This window comes from Echinops telfairi, unplaced genomic scaffold, assembly GCF_000313985.2.
Source record: "Echinops telfairi isolate 266 unplaced genomic scaffold, ASM31398v2 ScPeMD7_6;HRSCAF=24_1, whole genome shotgun sequence".
NCBI classification, from domain to species: domain Eukaryota; kingdom Metazoa; phylum Chordata; class Mammalia; order Afrosoricida; family Tenrecidae; genus Echinops; species Echinops telfairi.
This window is the reverse complement of record NW_022103903.1, coordinates 9,191,549-9,207,975: the sequence shown is the minus strand read 5'-3', so window position 1 is coordinate 9,207,975 and position 16,427 is coordinate 9,191,549. Positions and strand designations below refer to the sequence as shown.

The 16,427-nt window shown below is 40.4% G+C and overlaps 1 protein-coding gene and 1 pseudogene across 1 annotated transcript; one reads left to right on the top strand and one right to left on the bottom strand.

The window, feature by feature from the left end:
- The window catches only part of LOC101645001, a 67,528-nt pseudogene extending 53,724 nt beyond the window's left edge, over positions 1-13,804 (bottom strand).
- Positions 13,805-13,815: 11 nt separating this feature from the next.
- LOC101644363 (heterogeneous nuclear ribonucleoprotein A1-like) lies at positions 13,816-14,650 on the top strand (the record flags this gene model as incomplete). The annotated part of the gene is made up of 1 exon (XM_013005627.2): positions 13,816-14,650. A coding segment is annotated over one exon (777 nt), but the record flags the coding sequence as incomplete, so codon positions are not given.
- Between the last annotated feature and the right edge of the window lie 1,777 nt (positions 14,651-16,427).

Below are 16,427 nucleotides of genomic sequence, written 5' to 3'. Positions count from 1 at the left end.
TTTAAGACCTCAGACGCTATATCTTTTGATAGCCAGGCACCATCAGCTTTCCTCACCACATTTGCTTATTCACCCGCTTTGTCTTCAGCCGTTGTGTCAGGAAGGTGAGCATCATAGAATGCCAATTTAATAGAAGAAAGTATTCTTGCATTGAGGGAGTACTTGAATGGAGGCCCAATGTGACCTTCTGCAGAACAGAATGAAACACGGCAGGGTCCTGCACCATCCTCACAATTGCTCCCATGTCCGAGCCCATTGTTGCAGCCACTGTGTCAATTCATCTCTTTGAGGACCGTCCTGTTTCTCACTGCCCCTCCACTTTACCAAGCATAATGTCCTTCTCCAGGGACTTGTCTACCCTGACATGCCCAAAGGATGTAAGAGGTAGCCTTGCCCTACTTGCCTCTACAAAGCACTGTGGCCATACTTGAAATACTTGAGTGGAGGCCCAATGTCCATCTGCTACCTTAGTACTAAACCTATAAAAATATGCACATTGATCTATTTCCCACCCTCATATATAAATATATTTACACATGTACTTGCCTTTATTTAGACCTCTATAAATGACCTTTGCCTCCTAGCTCTTTTCTCTAAATAAAACAGAAAAGGGTAGCGGGGGCACAGGGTACTAACCCACTCAAGAGGAGGGTATTGTTTGTATCTCCACAGGGAAAGAAGGACCAGACTTCAACCCAGTGCTCCAAGATGTGAATGCAATATGCCAGTGTGGAGTAGGAAACCAGTGGAGAGGTGTGAGGGGCCGGCCCTAATCCCAACTACGTGGATACCTGCCCCTCCCCTCAGAAGAATTTATTTCAGAGGACAGCATTGAATGTGCAGCTCTGGGAGAGGGAACTGTCTGATCAGAGCACAAGAAAGCAAATGAAGGGGGAGCAAGAGAGAGTGGAGCACATCCTGGACCACCAAGCCTTGAGGACAAGATTCCTGCTCAGAGCAGCCAATCCACAGAGATGACCACATGGCCGACCCCGCTATGAGAAACGACATCCCTCACTGATCCATAGCCCTACAGGGGACAACACTGGAGACACAGTGTGGGAATTCTGCCCGATCTGATCCCACGACACCGAGGCAAAACACTAAGAGCATGCAACAGAACAGCAAGGGGAACAGAGCAACAGAGTCCCCAGGGAATACCAAAAATGGACTTTGGGGCTAGGGTTTGGCACCCCAGCAGACTCGACTGGAAAACACTCCTAAAGGCCAACAAATAGTCCTGGAACTAGCTACAAGCTTTTCTTTCTTGTTGTGTTTTGTTCTGTTTATTTTGCCATTGGTTTGTGGGTGTTGTTGATGTTGTTTTTTTTGTTGTTGTTGTTGCTTGGTTTTGCTCTGTCTTGTTTTGGGGCATGTTGTTATTTCCGCAGGTCTGTCTAAATAAGATAAGCTGGATAAACAATCTGGAGGAGAAAACAACGGGACCGACAGTTCTGGGGGGACATGGGAGAGGGGGAGGTGGGGGGAAAGGTAGTGGTGTTAACAAACCCAGGGACAAGGGAACAACAAGTGATCCAAATCGGTTGTGAGGAGGGTGTAGGAGGCCTGGTAGGGCATGATCAAGGGTAATATAACCAAAAGGACTTACTGAAACCCAAATGAAGCCTGAGCATGGTAATGGGACAAGAGGAAGGGCTGCTTTTTCAGAGAAAACCTCACTAGGTCTTTAACTTTTTTGAGTTTAAGTGGCATTAAAAAAGCATGATCTGTCTGTGAACTGTCAGAAGTTTAATAATTTGCTTTAATCCTTCTTCAAATGCAACATCCAAGATATGATCAGCCTCACCAATAACCAGGCACTGTCAGTTTTTATACACAAATCCTGGGGTATTCTGCATGTGATCTAGGAGGCGGCCTGGTGTGGGTACAATGATGACGATCTTGTTAGCAATTTTCTTGGTTTTAGCAGCTCTATTACTGTGCCCCATGATCAGCCCATACATGTGAAGTTAGTGTGTCATTACTTCCATCAGCACACCAAATGTCTGCATGGCCAGGTCCCTAGTAGGGGAGAGGATAAGAACTTCTGTTTCAATCCTGGGCATGAATTTTAACTTAACGATGAGTTCAATTGCAGGGATGAGCAAGACCAGGGTTTTACCACTGCCCGTTTTTGCAGCTAGGAGATCCCTGTCTTCCAGAAGCAGTCTGATACTTGATGTTGAATTTCAGTCATGCTTATAAAGCCGATTTCTTTAATTGCCTTCAGAGTGTTTTCATTGACAAGATTAGCTAGAGAAACAAATGAAGTATCTTCAGATGCCGCAGTCCCAGGGGCAAGCTGAGCACTTCACTATCATCTTGCTCTTGGTTTTTCCACTTTCCCTTCTGCGTCTGCTGGAGACTTCTTTAGGCTCCTCCTATCTTCAGTTTTTGCTTTGTTTTGTTTGTTTTAACCTGGCCAGGCAGCACCCGCCATTCTTATTTTTTCTTCTTTTTCTTTTCTGAATTGGGAGGCTGTGTGATTGCTTCCTCATTGGAGAAAATTGCAGATTTCTTGGGAGATTTTTATATTTTTGACTTTTAATTATTTTTAGACCTCTTTCCCTGAGAAGCCTGCCTTTATCGACAGTTTTAAGGATTGTGTATTTTTTTCATCTCCCACTGGGTAGAGGCACGTATCCATTTTGTGCTTCTGATAGCCACACACCTGACTTTCCTGGTAACTTTAGGTTTCATTGCCGAAATTTCTGGTTCGGCCTCTCCATCTTCTAGCTTAAGCATTTCGGTAGGTGAGATGTGACGGAGAAGAGACTCCTCTACTCCTGTGCCGCAACCTGCGTCCTTGGGGCTCTTCCAGTCTCTCACATTTCTTGAGGCTTAAGTCTCATATCAGTATTTCATCTGGTAAATTCAAACTTTCTATTTAGTCATAGGCCTTCCTTAGTTTCTAGGTTTGTAGATGCTTCTCACATGGTTTTTGTCTTCCCCCAGTTGCGCTTGTCTCTGTATCTTAATTTAATTTAGAAGTCGTTATATTTAAAGCCCGTCCTAGTGGAACATGAGCTAAAAAACATAACAAACGATTTTCTGAACAGAATTATATCTATAGGAGTAGGAATTCCAATAACTATTTTCCAGAAGGGGCACAATAAATCTATAACAATACTCAAAATAGACAATATCCCATGAATGAAATGAAAAATTCAACACCTTTTTATGAATGAACCTTGACCACAGGCAGCTTGTGACTACTGATCAGGATTTCTAATGCATCTTAAATGAGTCTAGCTTGTCACTGCTCTCCTTTACCTTCTGGCCTATGCATCATCAAAACACAAGCTAACCATCTTCTATGCTTCCTAATTTCAAAATTTAAAAAAAGCTTACACTGATGAACACAAATTGGAATAAAAAAGTAAATTATTTTTCATTTTGATTGAAAAAAATTCTTCCTATCATCTTTGCATATGTATCTGGTTTCAGTATCTGTCCACTTATGAATTATATGAAACATTTGGAGATATAAATGTTGAAAAAGAGAGGAAATACCACATATCCTCTTTGTAAGAAAGTGTGCCTATTTTTAGTAATTTTATAAAACATGCATGATGAAGTATTTTCTTCTCCTGAATGTTTAAATTTGAAAGCATATAATGTCTACTTCCTTTTCCTAAGAAAATATTGCTAACAGATTAACTGCTGATTTTAAGAAAGTTATCTAAGAAAAAAGTCAGAGATTTAAATGTAATTTTATTGTCATCATTAGGATCTAGAATGCATCTATTTTTCTCTGCATTTATATTTTAATTTGTCTGAAAATTGTTAAATGGCTTAATCAATTTTCTATCCATTGCCATTGTGGATAAAAAATCTGAATTTTTAGCTATGCTTAATGAAAGCTTAAAATAAAACACAAATACAATGATACAAAGTAAGCATAAACATATTTCCCATGAGTATTTTGATAAAAAAACAACCAGCAAATATATTTAGGACAATATAATTAAACTAAATCTAAAGGGTGATGCAATGCAGATAGTTTATTTCATTACACTAACACCCTTCTAAGTAATTCCACATTCTTGTACTTTTATTAGTTTAACTCAGAAAAATTAATAATTAATAGCAAAATTATTACTAAAATAGAGATATTGTAAGTTATTTTAAGGTATAGAAAAAATTATCAATTTTCTATAATGCATCTCATGTTTATAAATGGGTCCAATGAAACATTATGGTAATAGCAAGATAAAACAAATCTTAGTCTATTAATTTCTTTCCTCTTTGTTCATTGGAAGACACTTATTAAAAATCCCACGAATTATCAATACATGCAAATAGGTAAAATTGCTAAAAAGAGAAACACCAAAGCTAAAATTGAATCCCAAGTCCCTTGAGTATTTGCCTAGGGTGAAATTTAAATAATTTGTCATTTATATTGATATTATTCTTTATAGCTATTCTTAGAGTCAGTAATGTTCTTATTGTTAGGTGCCAACAAGTCACTACTGACCCATAGGGACCTTACTCACAACAGAACGAAACACTGTCAGTCCTGCACCAACCTCACAATTGTTCCTGTGCTTGAGCCACTGTGTCAGTCTGTTAGGTAGCCAGAATAGGGTCCAAGGAGGTTCGTCTTCTCAAATGCCTGCATAGAGCCACAACTAAGGGGCTGCAAGGAAATCAAGCACCAATTAGACAACTATGGAAAGATCCAAACAGCATGCTCAGACACAGGCCCCAGAGCCTCAGGTGGGAGGTCCAACTGGTGAACAGACAAAACCCAGCCGCATGAGATTACACAAGTGGGCCTAAACTCAGTCAATGAGGTCAGCCCATACCTTCGACTACCCTGCCCTAGCCGGAGGAAATGAAAGCAGCCACCGGCAGGTCTCTGGCCTCTTACTCCTCTCTTTTACTCTGCTCTTCTTCTGCTGTGCTCTCTCAGGTCAGAGAGCAAGTGTCAGAGTCTCTTCTTCATCCACTTTGATCCTTTTTATCTTTCCTGTCTTTTTAATGACTTTTTACTTTCTTCATGAATGATGTTCTCGATGTCTTCCCACGGCTCATCCGGATCAGTAATAAGTATACTTATAAAAAAATATGTCTTCCAAATCTGATTCTTTATGATCATGATAGATATCCGAGACCTGAACTTGAAGCCTAGATTTCTAATAATTTTCCCCCCTGGGTTTTGAAAATTTACTTCATGTGGCTTTCAAATTAAACTGCTGAAAATTTGTCCTTAATATGGCTTTAAAAATATTTCAATATATTTTGAACAACTGTTGGCTTTATTAGAATAAAATTCCCTAAAAAGAATTCTAATGGTGCAATTGTTAAGTTCTCAGCCACTAAGCAGGAGATTAGCTGTTCACATTTATTCAAAGGCACGGTGGCAGAAAGACCTGACATAAGGGGCAGGGTCACTATCATGGGATCACTACTCGTTGTACTTGGTGGTAAGTAATACTAAAAGTGACCACTTTCCCCTGGTTTTAAATTAAGGTCATGAAAAAATGTTTTAAAATTATTATTATTTGTTTTACATATTCTACAAAGAGACATTTTCTAGTTTGTGAAAAAAAATGTATGTTGTTGCAGAATATTCTGGTAGGCTTCAAAGGAGAGTCCTCATCATATCCCTGGAAATCAAACCTGGATAAAACAAGAAGCAGCTCTTCATAAAGAAAGCGAGGCCATGCTATTCCTTTAGCTAAAAATAATAAGAAAAAAATATCTGATAGGTCTTTAGAGGGCTGAAGTGAAGTGTGAATATCCTAGACCATGAGCCATAAAACCAAACCAAACCCATTACCATGGAGTTGGTTCTGACTCCTACTCTCTATAGGGTCCCCCGGGTTGTCTATCTTTATGGGGGCAAATGGTGGGCCTGAACTGCTGACTTTGTAGTTAGATGTCTGTGGTACTTACATAATCTGCTGTCAATTTGGGCCTTGAGAGGACTAAGATTGAACAGGAGACACTATCTCGGCTCACTCCCTGAGAGACTCTACTGACAAGACACATGGAACTACTCTAGTGCCCTGAGCTGGAACAGCAAGTGGAGACCCCTGCCAACACTGATATGCTTACATTGACACTGGATCTACAAGACTTCCCACCCACTGGCCTGTGATTTTCCTGCATTTGGCATCATTATATGTGTTTTTTGAAGCTGAAGAGGACTTTATAAATTGGTATTGGACGTATGGGCTAATATTGGACTTATGGATTTGATGTGGACTTGGCTAGGATGAATCTTTCACAATATTCAATTGCGCTTGTATATAAAGTTATTTCTTATACACGTGTGAGTGACTATGAATTTGTTTCTCTAGTCTACCCAGACTAACACAGCATTTGTCAGTGAAGTCTTAACCCCACGCTGATCCTATCTGTGAGTATGGTATAGAACTGTCTTCCAAAATGGGATTATAGACACAGGCAGAGAGTCTAGAATCAAAATACATCTGACAAGGAGTTAGAAGGACCATATTAACTACAAGGACCATATTAATTGACTGCAGCTCAGAGATGTTAGGTATTTAAGATAAGATTAAAAGTGTTAAATCTGACAATGTGAGAATGACTATCGTTAATTTAGAGATTATAGAAGAGAAATAATGATGCTCTTGGTCATTGTATTTACCCCCAATCTTGCTCTTTTTAATGTAATTTACATCCCTTATAGTTCTCCATCGTGTAACACCACCATCTGCTGTTGTTTTTGTGGTTGTTAGGTGCCCTTGAGTCTGTCCCCACTCATAGCAACCCTGTGTACATTAGAATGAAACATTACCTGGTCCTGCGTCATCCTTCCCACTATTTTTATGTTTGAACAAGTTGTGTCAACCACTGTGGCAATCAATCTTGTTGAGGGCCTTCCTCTGTTTTCACTGTCCCTCTGCTTTCAAAGCATGATGTCCTTCTCCACGGGCTGATTTCTTCTTGGATAACATGTCTCCTGATAACATGTCTAGATACAGTCTCACCATCCTTGGCCCTAAGGTTATTCTGACTTGCACTTCTTCCAAGACAAATTTGTGTGTTCTTTTGGCCGATAATGGGTTTTTCAATATTCTTCACCAGCACAATCCAAGCACATGAATTCTTTATTGTTCCATATTAAATATCCAACTTTCATATGCATAGGAGATGATTGAAAATATCATGGTGTGTTAGGCTGGGTTGTCTAGAGCAGTGGTTCTCAACCTTCCTAATGCCGCGACCCTTTAATACAGTTTCTTATGTTTCGGTGACCCCCAACCATAAAATTATTTTCGTTGATACGTCATCACTGTAACTTTGCTACTATTATGAATTGTAGCATATCTGATATGCAGGATGTATTTTCATTGTTACAAATTGAACATAAAGCATAGTGATTAACCACAAAAACAGTACAGTGAACCCTTGTTTATCGCGGTTAATCGGTTCTAGACCCTACTGTGATAAATGAAATTCCGCGAAGTAGGATTCCTTATTTGTAAATCAAATATTTTCGTAGTTAGAGCATAAGAGGACATGAAAAAACACCCTTTAGTCACCATTACACTCATATTACCCAATTTATTAAACAAAAAAGGGAAAATACAGTAAAACATTTTGGACGTTACAATGATCATTTATTGTTTATTATATTATTTATGGCATCTAGTTTACAGTATTACATATTTCACATACAGTATTATTATACATAGTTCTTACAAATACTGTAATCAATAGCCTATGAAATGACTTAAGGGATGTACTCTACAGGTGGGTCGCCGTCTTTTTCCTCTGAAGGAGCGGGTGTAGGCAGTGGGTGCTGTTACGCAAAAACAGCGATAGAGTGAAGCCACGGAAGTTGAAGTGTGAAGTGGCGAGAGTTCACTGTATGTCATTATATATTGTTAAATATTTATTTCTAATTATAAATAAATGAAATTTTGTCTTGAACATGGTGTAGCATGGGTAACAGTCTTCACACCGTGTATTCATATGTGGGCGTATCTGCACATGAGTGGACCCACCTGGAGACAGAGGAGCAGTGTCTCGCTTCCTAAGACCATCAGAAATATGTGTTTCCCGATGGTGTTAGGTGAGCCCTGTGAAAGAGTCGTTCTACTCTCAAAGGAGTTGTGACTCACAGGTTGAGAATCGCTGGTCTAGAGAAAGGAAACCAGGGACACTCAGATATGTGTGGTAAAGAGCTTTATATGAAGAAGTAATCTTATAATAATAAGGCATCCCAACCCAGTCGAACTCAAGTCCACATGTCCTGTGCTATCCAGTGCCCTGTTTATTTATTTATGTCCTGTCCCCCATTTGAAGAATATTCATTTTTCTTAAAATTATTTTAACCATAAAGAAAGAAAATGACAGCATCCATTATCTAAAAAGCAAAACAGTAATTTCCATATCTATATTTTAAATATACTTATATACACGTGTATAGTGTGTTCTATTAGTAGAGAGAGGAGTAAAGGCTTGGAATGAGGGTTGGTGCTGTGAGCTCTGGGGATGGTTTGGGGTAAATCAGGGACTACGGTTTTCATATCCTCTGCCCTTAACTCCTGAGAACTGGTGTTCAGATCAGGACATCACACTGTTTTTTTCAGAGAGACAGGTTGGGACAGGTGCCTCCTCCAGTGTCCCCATCTCTGTAGGTGAGAGAGAGGCACTAAGTGCAAGGAGAAGCTCGGGGCCGAGCTCATAGACTGGGCTGGGGCCTGGGGGAGCAGCACTCCTCCACAGGGGACAGGGCCACACAGACCAGGTTCTACCTTTTGGCCCTGACCCCGGAGCTGGAATGAGGTATATGAGGGAGCGCTCTCTCCTCTCAGCTGTCCCTTCTGTTGCTGCCTCTGGCACTCCAGGTACAGAAACAAAAAAGGTAATAATTATTTATAATGATGAAGATGCACACAATATATACATATTTTAGGAAACCAAAGTGGCAAAGAGGGAAGTGGAGGGAACCCCCTTAGCCTTGGGGTCCTGAGGAGAAAGGGAAGGAGGGAAAAATGCATCTACCAAGAAGACTCCTGCTTTTGCTTGCAAGCCTGAGGGGTGAGCATGTGTCAGTGGGGTTGAAGAGGCAAGCTTATCAACATGCAGATGCAGTCAAACTGCTTAGGAGACACAGATTTGGGAGATCAGGCTGGATGGAGGGGAACAAACACCAAAACTTGACTCTGATCTGAGTAGACCAAGCAACATCTGGGCTTCCCTCCTCTTGTGGCTTGACTGCATCTTTGTTCCACCACTTCCTCCACTCTGGGGAGGAGCCCTGGGGCTCCCCCTTACTACCCTCCCTCAAGTGGGATGTCCTCGGACCCCGGTAGCTGAGGCCAACAACACAGAAAAGTGAAGAATGATAAACGAAGGTCACAGGCCAGTGGCTTCAGAGTTGCATCAGTCCAAGGTTGGTGGAAATGTGGCAGTGGGACACCAACAACTCCCAGGGTCAGGTGGCCCCCATGAGGCTTGCCAGAGACAAACAAAGCCCCAGCCAGCAGGAAGGGAAACGTCCGTTTCTCTCACTCCTCTACAAACAGACTTCTGACACCAAGGACACTAAGGAGGTACCATCAGGCTGAGACCGAATGTATAGGTTGACATTTTCCCCTACCCAGGAGTGTCCAGCCCGCATTATCCCGGACCATCACACATGGCTTGGGTCAGGTGCACCTTAGTTCTCAAGGTAACACCCTTGCTTTCCAACACTTCAAAGTGGGCTTGTGCAGCAGATTTACCCAGTGCAATATGTCCTTTGATCTTTGACTGCTGCTTCCAAGAACATGGATTATGTATTCAAGCAAGGTGACATCCTTGACAATTTCAACCTTTGCATGGTGTTACCTATTGGTCATGTTGTAGGATTTTGGTTGTCTTTATATTGAATTGTAATCCATGCTGAAGGCGACAATTCTTGATCTTCATGAGCAAGTGCTGAAAGTCCTCCTCACATCCAGCAAGCCGGGTTGTGTCATCTGCACATCACAAATTACTAAAACCTGTCCTTGGATTCTGATGCTGAATTCTTCTCCATATTATCCAGCATCAGAGATTATTTGCTCAGCATGCAGATTGAATAACAATCATGAGAGATACAAGCCTGACACACAGCTTTCCTGCCTTTAAGCCCTGCAGTATTCCCTTGTCCCATGCTCACAGCCACCTATAATTAACCACAGGTTAATTCCCGTTCTTCTCAAGACTTTCCCTAATTTGTTATGATTCACACAGTCTACCTGGCAGCCTAAGCCAAATTCTGGAGTCTTTTTTTTTTTTTTTTAACTTTTCACCAACTCGCCTCATCTTCCTACTGACTTTCCCCCTATTAAATATCACTGCCAACTGATACCGCCATCATGCTAACATGCTTGGAAGTTTCATTGGGAATTGAAATTTTGTTTGTAAATCTATTAGGTACATTGAAAGTTGCCAATGAAGAATCTGTTCCTTCTCTAAGGTAGATTCTGCTCCGATTTTTTTTCTTGTCTGTGAGATAAAATATTCAAATTTCAAGAGACAGAGGCTATCAAATGAAATGTTCAGACAGTATCAGTTCTTACATGTATGATTCTCTATACAAAAATTGAAATATTCAATTGCATGAACAATTGTGCTTTCATAGGTGAAAGGCAGAATTGTCATGCTCCTACTTCCTAGTCTAAACTTGATAAGGCTGGAGTCTCCAAGAACCAGTGCTCTGAGTATTGGGGTTACTCTCCTGAGGTCAAAGATTGTCGAAAATTTTAAAATTCAATTAAAGTATCCTTTTATTATATATAGGTAATATCTCCTTAATTATTTTTATTTTTTTAAACATTTTATTAGGAGCTCATACAACTGTTATCCCAATCCATACACACATCAATTGTGTAAAGCGCATTTGTACATCGTTTCTCAAAACATTTTCTCGCCACTTAAACCCCCGACATTAGGTCCTCATTTTTCCCCTCCCTCCCCGCTCCCCCTCCCTCATGAGCCCTTGATAGTTTATAAATGGGTATTTTGTCATATCTTGCCCTGTCCGACGTCTCCCTTCACCCACTTTTCGGTTGTCTGTCCCCCAGGGAGGAGGTCACACACACATGTAAGTGCTAAGGAAACATTATTTATAAAGGGGTTGCATATTATAAATGATACTGAAATTAAACAGATATATCAGGAATTCTTCTAATATTAGTGAACATGGCAATAAATAAAACTTATAAAAACCTCACTTAAGCAGTCTACATTAACTTAAAAAAAATTAAATATGTCATTCATTGTTAAAATAGAAAGGCTAACATGGCTTGCCTGTAGACAATAGTACATGATAGTCAACTCTCATTATGGTGTTTTCTTTCATTTCTGTGATAAATAATAACTGTTTCTGTGACAAGTGAACACTGACTGTTACCACAATCAGCTTCCAAGCATTCTTTTCGTACATGGACAGAAGAGATCTCAGGCTCCATTTAGAGATCAATGACACGGAAACTTTCCACTCTTACTTCAGTAACTACCCATTGTCACATGTGGAGAATATTTGTCATATTTCCTACACAACATCTATTTCCTCTCATAACCACTCCAATATTGTGCTGGGGAATTATTTTTTCTACTGGGTATGTTCTTATGGTATGGTTAATCAAAGTTGAAGAACACTGGATGAAGCTTGTAATGGATATGTTTGGGTCATGATAAGCTTAAGAAATTGTCCTGTTGTTCACACTACCTGGAACCCTGGTTCTGCCCTCATTTCTATCCTGTTTTATTAGCATGATCTGATTTCTATAAACCCCTTAAACGATCCCATTACATTTTCCCTCTTGAATAAGTTAACCAAGGTATTCGAGACCAGGGATATTTTAATAGATACTCCATGGAGTTCTCCCGGAGGCTTTCATTGCATTTCCTACTCTCGGCGCATGCCTGGTAGACCCAGGCAACACACGGTGAGACAAGTGTATTTCACTGAAAATGAAAGTGAAAACAGCACAATAGATAGTGCTGGAATCATCCTCTAATTTATTCTCATAAATGATTCTTCGTGATGAGTGTAGCTAATAGCTAAAACTGTCTCCTGGTCATGACACAAAAATGCCAAGAATTTGCTGGATAGTACAAAACAACTGGCTCTTTTACTATATTATTATTACAGCAATTGCATAGTTGACATGCAGAAGCCTTGAAGATATGTGGCCCTTGAGATAACAAACAAGAAGTTTGAAATAAATGATATTCGAATACCAGAACCACATTGATGGTCAGCACTGCTCCTCTTGGCAAGAAAGCATTTTTATTTTGATTTGTTTTTCCTCTTCCAAGAAAAAATTTGCATGACACTTGCTGTAGACATTACATTCCTCCAGGTCACACATTAATTGACTATCCAGGTGCTCAGAGTAAGGAGACTAACACCAAGTGCTTATTAAAAAGCCTCTCAAGAAAGTACAATGTAATCACAAACACGATTGCCTTGATAATAATTAGTACCTGGGGGCTAGCTTGTAGCCTAAATCAATAATGGTTATTTTCCCCATTTCAAATCTATAAAATTCTAGGCATGATCCTTTCTCCACCCGCCTTGGCATAAGTGCTAAAAGCAAGTTTGTGTCAGATTTTTGATTCTGTATCTGTTGCAGACACAATGCAAGAGATAAAGCCTAATGAATTTCTACATACATAACCAATTTGTTAGCATTGACTGGTCACTTCAGTGAAAGAACCAGTCAATTTAATCAAATTGGCCAAACTGGCCTTAAGCTGAAGTGACAAATGGATGCGGTCAAAATAATCAAACTAAGTAAATAGACTGGGTGTTTTCCCTTTAATATCCTTATAATGGTCCTGAATCTTAATTTTTTTTTGCTAATAAACACTAGTCCTGGCCGAGTAGAAAAGGTTCATATTAGAGAGAGCACAAAGCAAAATGTGTACTCACCCCACTGATCACAAACAATCACCTGAATGAGCCAAACATGTAGCCAAATGGAAAAAACCTTTTCCCCAACTTCTTGACTGAGGGCATACCAGGAGTCCTGCACCAGGTTTTCTAAGCACTGGCATATGAAGAATCCAGAAGAGACATTGCCCCTAGCCACAGTATAATTGGTTATATACATACAGTATAAACATATGTTTACTGGACAGTGGACACGGGGAGACTGAATTAGAAAACTTACCCAAGTGACTCCACCAAGAGGCTAAGGAAAATAGACAGCTGAGAAGGCTTCCAAAGGCCCTCGACAATCATGGTGATTCCCTTCCAACTGTGGCCTGGCTGGCTCTCCTCCTGAGCAGCCGTGGGAAAGCTGCTGCATCTCTCAGATAACAAGGTAATTAATGTTAACAAGAAGACCCTATTGAGGTGGGTCAGCTGTAGCATCAGAATTATGAAAGGATAGAATTAGGAAGCCTCTTTCAATGTGGCTTTTATTCCCCCTCCCAAGCCGTATTTTAAAGAGATTTGAAAAGGCAGTGGTAGAGATGTGAATAAACAAAGGCCATTAGAGGAAATTGAAATTCCTTTCCAAGCGTCTTTCTATTACAGAACTTTTCTGAATCCCCAATGGCATTTCATAACCCAGCCTTCCAAAATTAGTTCCATCTCTCTCCCTTTAATAATACCATAGAATGCGTTCATGGCTGCGTCCACCTCCTCCACAGTGGAGTAGGTGACAAACCCAAAGCCTCTGGAGCGCTTGGTGTTTGGATCTCTCATCACCACACAGTCCGTAAGGGTCCCCCATTGCTCAAAATGGCACCGCAGACTCGCATCTGTTGTTTCAAAGCTCAATCCTCCGATAAAGAGTTTCCGCAGCTGTTCGGGCTCCTTGGGAGACTCTGACTTCGACATGACGGCGGTGGGGAGAAAAGGCCGAACGATGCTTCCTCCGTGGCGTTCGGCCACACAAGGTAGACGGCAGAGTCGTGGAACCAAAGAGGGCTGTCTCACGAGAAGACTCGCAAAGACCGGGCGCCCATTTAACGGTGAAAAAGATCTTTGTCGGTGGCATCAAAGAAGACACTGAAGAGCACCACCTACGAGATTATTTTGAGCAATATGGGAAAATTGAAGTGATTGAAATCATGACTGACCGAGGCAGTGGCAAGAAGAGAGGCTTTGCTTTTGTGACTTTTGATGACCATGACTCCGTAGGTAAGATTGTCATTCAGAAATACCACACTGTGAATGGCCACAACTGTGAAGTACGAAAAGCCCTGTCGAAGCAAGAGATGGCCAGTGCCTACTCCAGCCAAAAAGGTCGAAGCGGTTCTGGAAACTTCGGTGGTGGCCGAGGTGGCGGTTTTGGTGGGAATGACAACTTTGGTCGGGGCGGAAACTTCCGCGGCCGTGATGGCTTTGGTGGCAGCCGCGGTGGTGGTGGATATGGCGGTAGTGGGGATGGTTATAATGGATTTGGTAATGATGGCAGCAACTTTGGAGGTGGTGGAAGCTACAATGATTTTGGCAACTACAACGGTCAGTCTTCCAATTTCGGACCAATGAAGGGAGGGAACTTTGGAGGCAGAAGCTCTGGTCCTTATGGTGGTGGAGGTCAATACTTTGCCAAACCACGAAACCAAGGTGGCTATGGTGGCTCAAACAGTAGCAGTAGTTATGGCAGTGGCAGAAGATTTTAAATGACTACCAGGAAACAAAGCTTAGCAGGAGAGGAGAGCCAGAGAGGTGACAGGGAAGCTACAGGTGACAATAGATTTGTGAACGCAGCCAAGCACAGCGGTGGCAGGGCCTAGCTGCTACAAAGAAGACATGTTTTAGACAATACTCGTGTATGGGCAAAAGAACTTGAGGACTGTATTTGTGACTAATTGTATAACAGGTTATTTTAGTTTCTGTTCTGTGGAAAGTGTAAAGCATTCCAACAAGGGTTTTTTTTTTTTTGTTTGTTTGTTTTTAAACATTTTATTAGGGGCTCATACAACTGTTATCCCAATCCATACACACATCAATTGTGTAAAGCGTATTTGTACATCATTTCTCAAAACATTTTCTCTCCATTTAAACCCCCGACATTAGGTCCTCATTTTTCCCCTCCCTCCCCGCTCCCCCCTCCCACATGAGCCCTTGATAGTTTATAAATTGGTATTTTGTCATATCTTGCCCTTCCAACAAGGGGTTTTAATGTAGTTTTTTTTTTTTTTTTTTTTTTTTTTGCACCCATGCTGTTGATTGCTAAATGTAATGGTCTGATCATGACGCTAAATAAATGTCTTTTTAAATGTGCTGTGTAAAAAAAAAATAATAATACCATAGAATGTGTTTATAAATACCTTTATGGTTTATGTTATCCTTTCTATGAGCTAAGGATCAGCCCCACTTTCCCCACAATGAAGCTTTACTTTGCAGATACATATACACACACAAACATTAGAAGAATGCTGGTAATTAAACACTTGCTAGCCAAAAGGTTGGTAGTTCATAGCCACTAACTGCATTCTAGGGGAAAATGTGTGGCTGTCTGTTTCTTAAAAGATTTATAGCGTGGGAAACCCTGTAGGGTAGTTCATAGAACTGTGTTAGGTTTGGATATAATCATTATTGATTAATTACTCAAATCCTACTGACAGGACACAATGATTGTAACCCAGTCTCAGTGCACAGTGGCGTTAGTGTTGGACTCCTAGCTGCAAGATTGGAGGTTCAAACACATCATCAGCTCTAAATTTTTACCATTAAAAGTAGGCTGCGAGGTTTTGAATTGACTGAAAAGACTTAAATAGCCTATGTTCAATAGGAGCCCACATAGTGAGTGATGCTTTGGCTGCTAACCACAAGGTCAGCAGTTTGAGTCCACCAACCGTTCAGAGGGAGAACGAAAAGGCTTTCTTCTTCTATAAAGATTTACAATTTCAGAAACTCATAGAAGTAGTTTGATTCTTTCCTATAGGATTGATACACATATACGTATAATTACACACATATATAAATATAGAGTTTTTGTATAATATATGTAATATATATGTATGTGTGTGTATATAAATGCAGCTTAACATGAGACTTAAAAGTAAGAAATGAGACCTTTAGGTAATCCAAATTAGGCTTACTTAGAGACTCAAGTGTGACTTAAGCAAGCTATGCTATTTTCAATCACTTCATATGCCTGTAAAAGTTCAACAGAGAATATGAAAGACTGATGAAAAGTTGGTGATTTTTATTATGAATAACTATCATGGTTTCAATTAAGAAGCTCCATTTTACTTTTTTACTTGAGTTCCATGGGTTGTAAATCCCATGCGATGGGAACACAGAAGTCACAGACAAAATTCATGATTAAAAAGGTTTATTAAGGATATTAACAAGTTGGAATGCCAGTGAGCAATGCTCAGGATAGTTGTTTACCAGTACATGTAACAAAATTTTAAGTATAATAATAAATGTTAAAAGAGACATAATGCTCTGCTGGACGTCCCAGCCTGGAAGCATTCAGCTGAAGCCCCATGGGTTTGCAAACCAG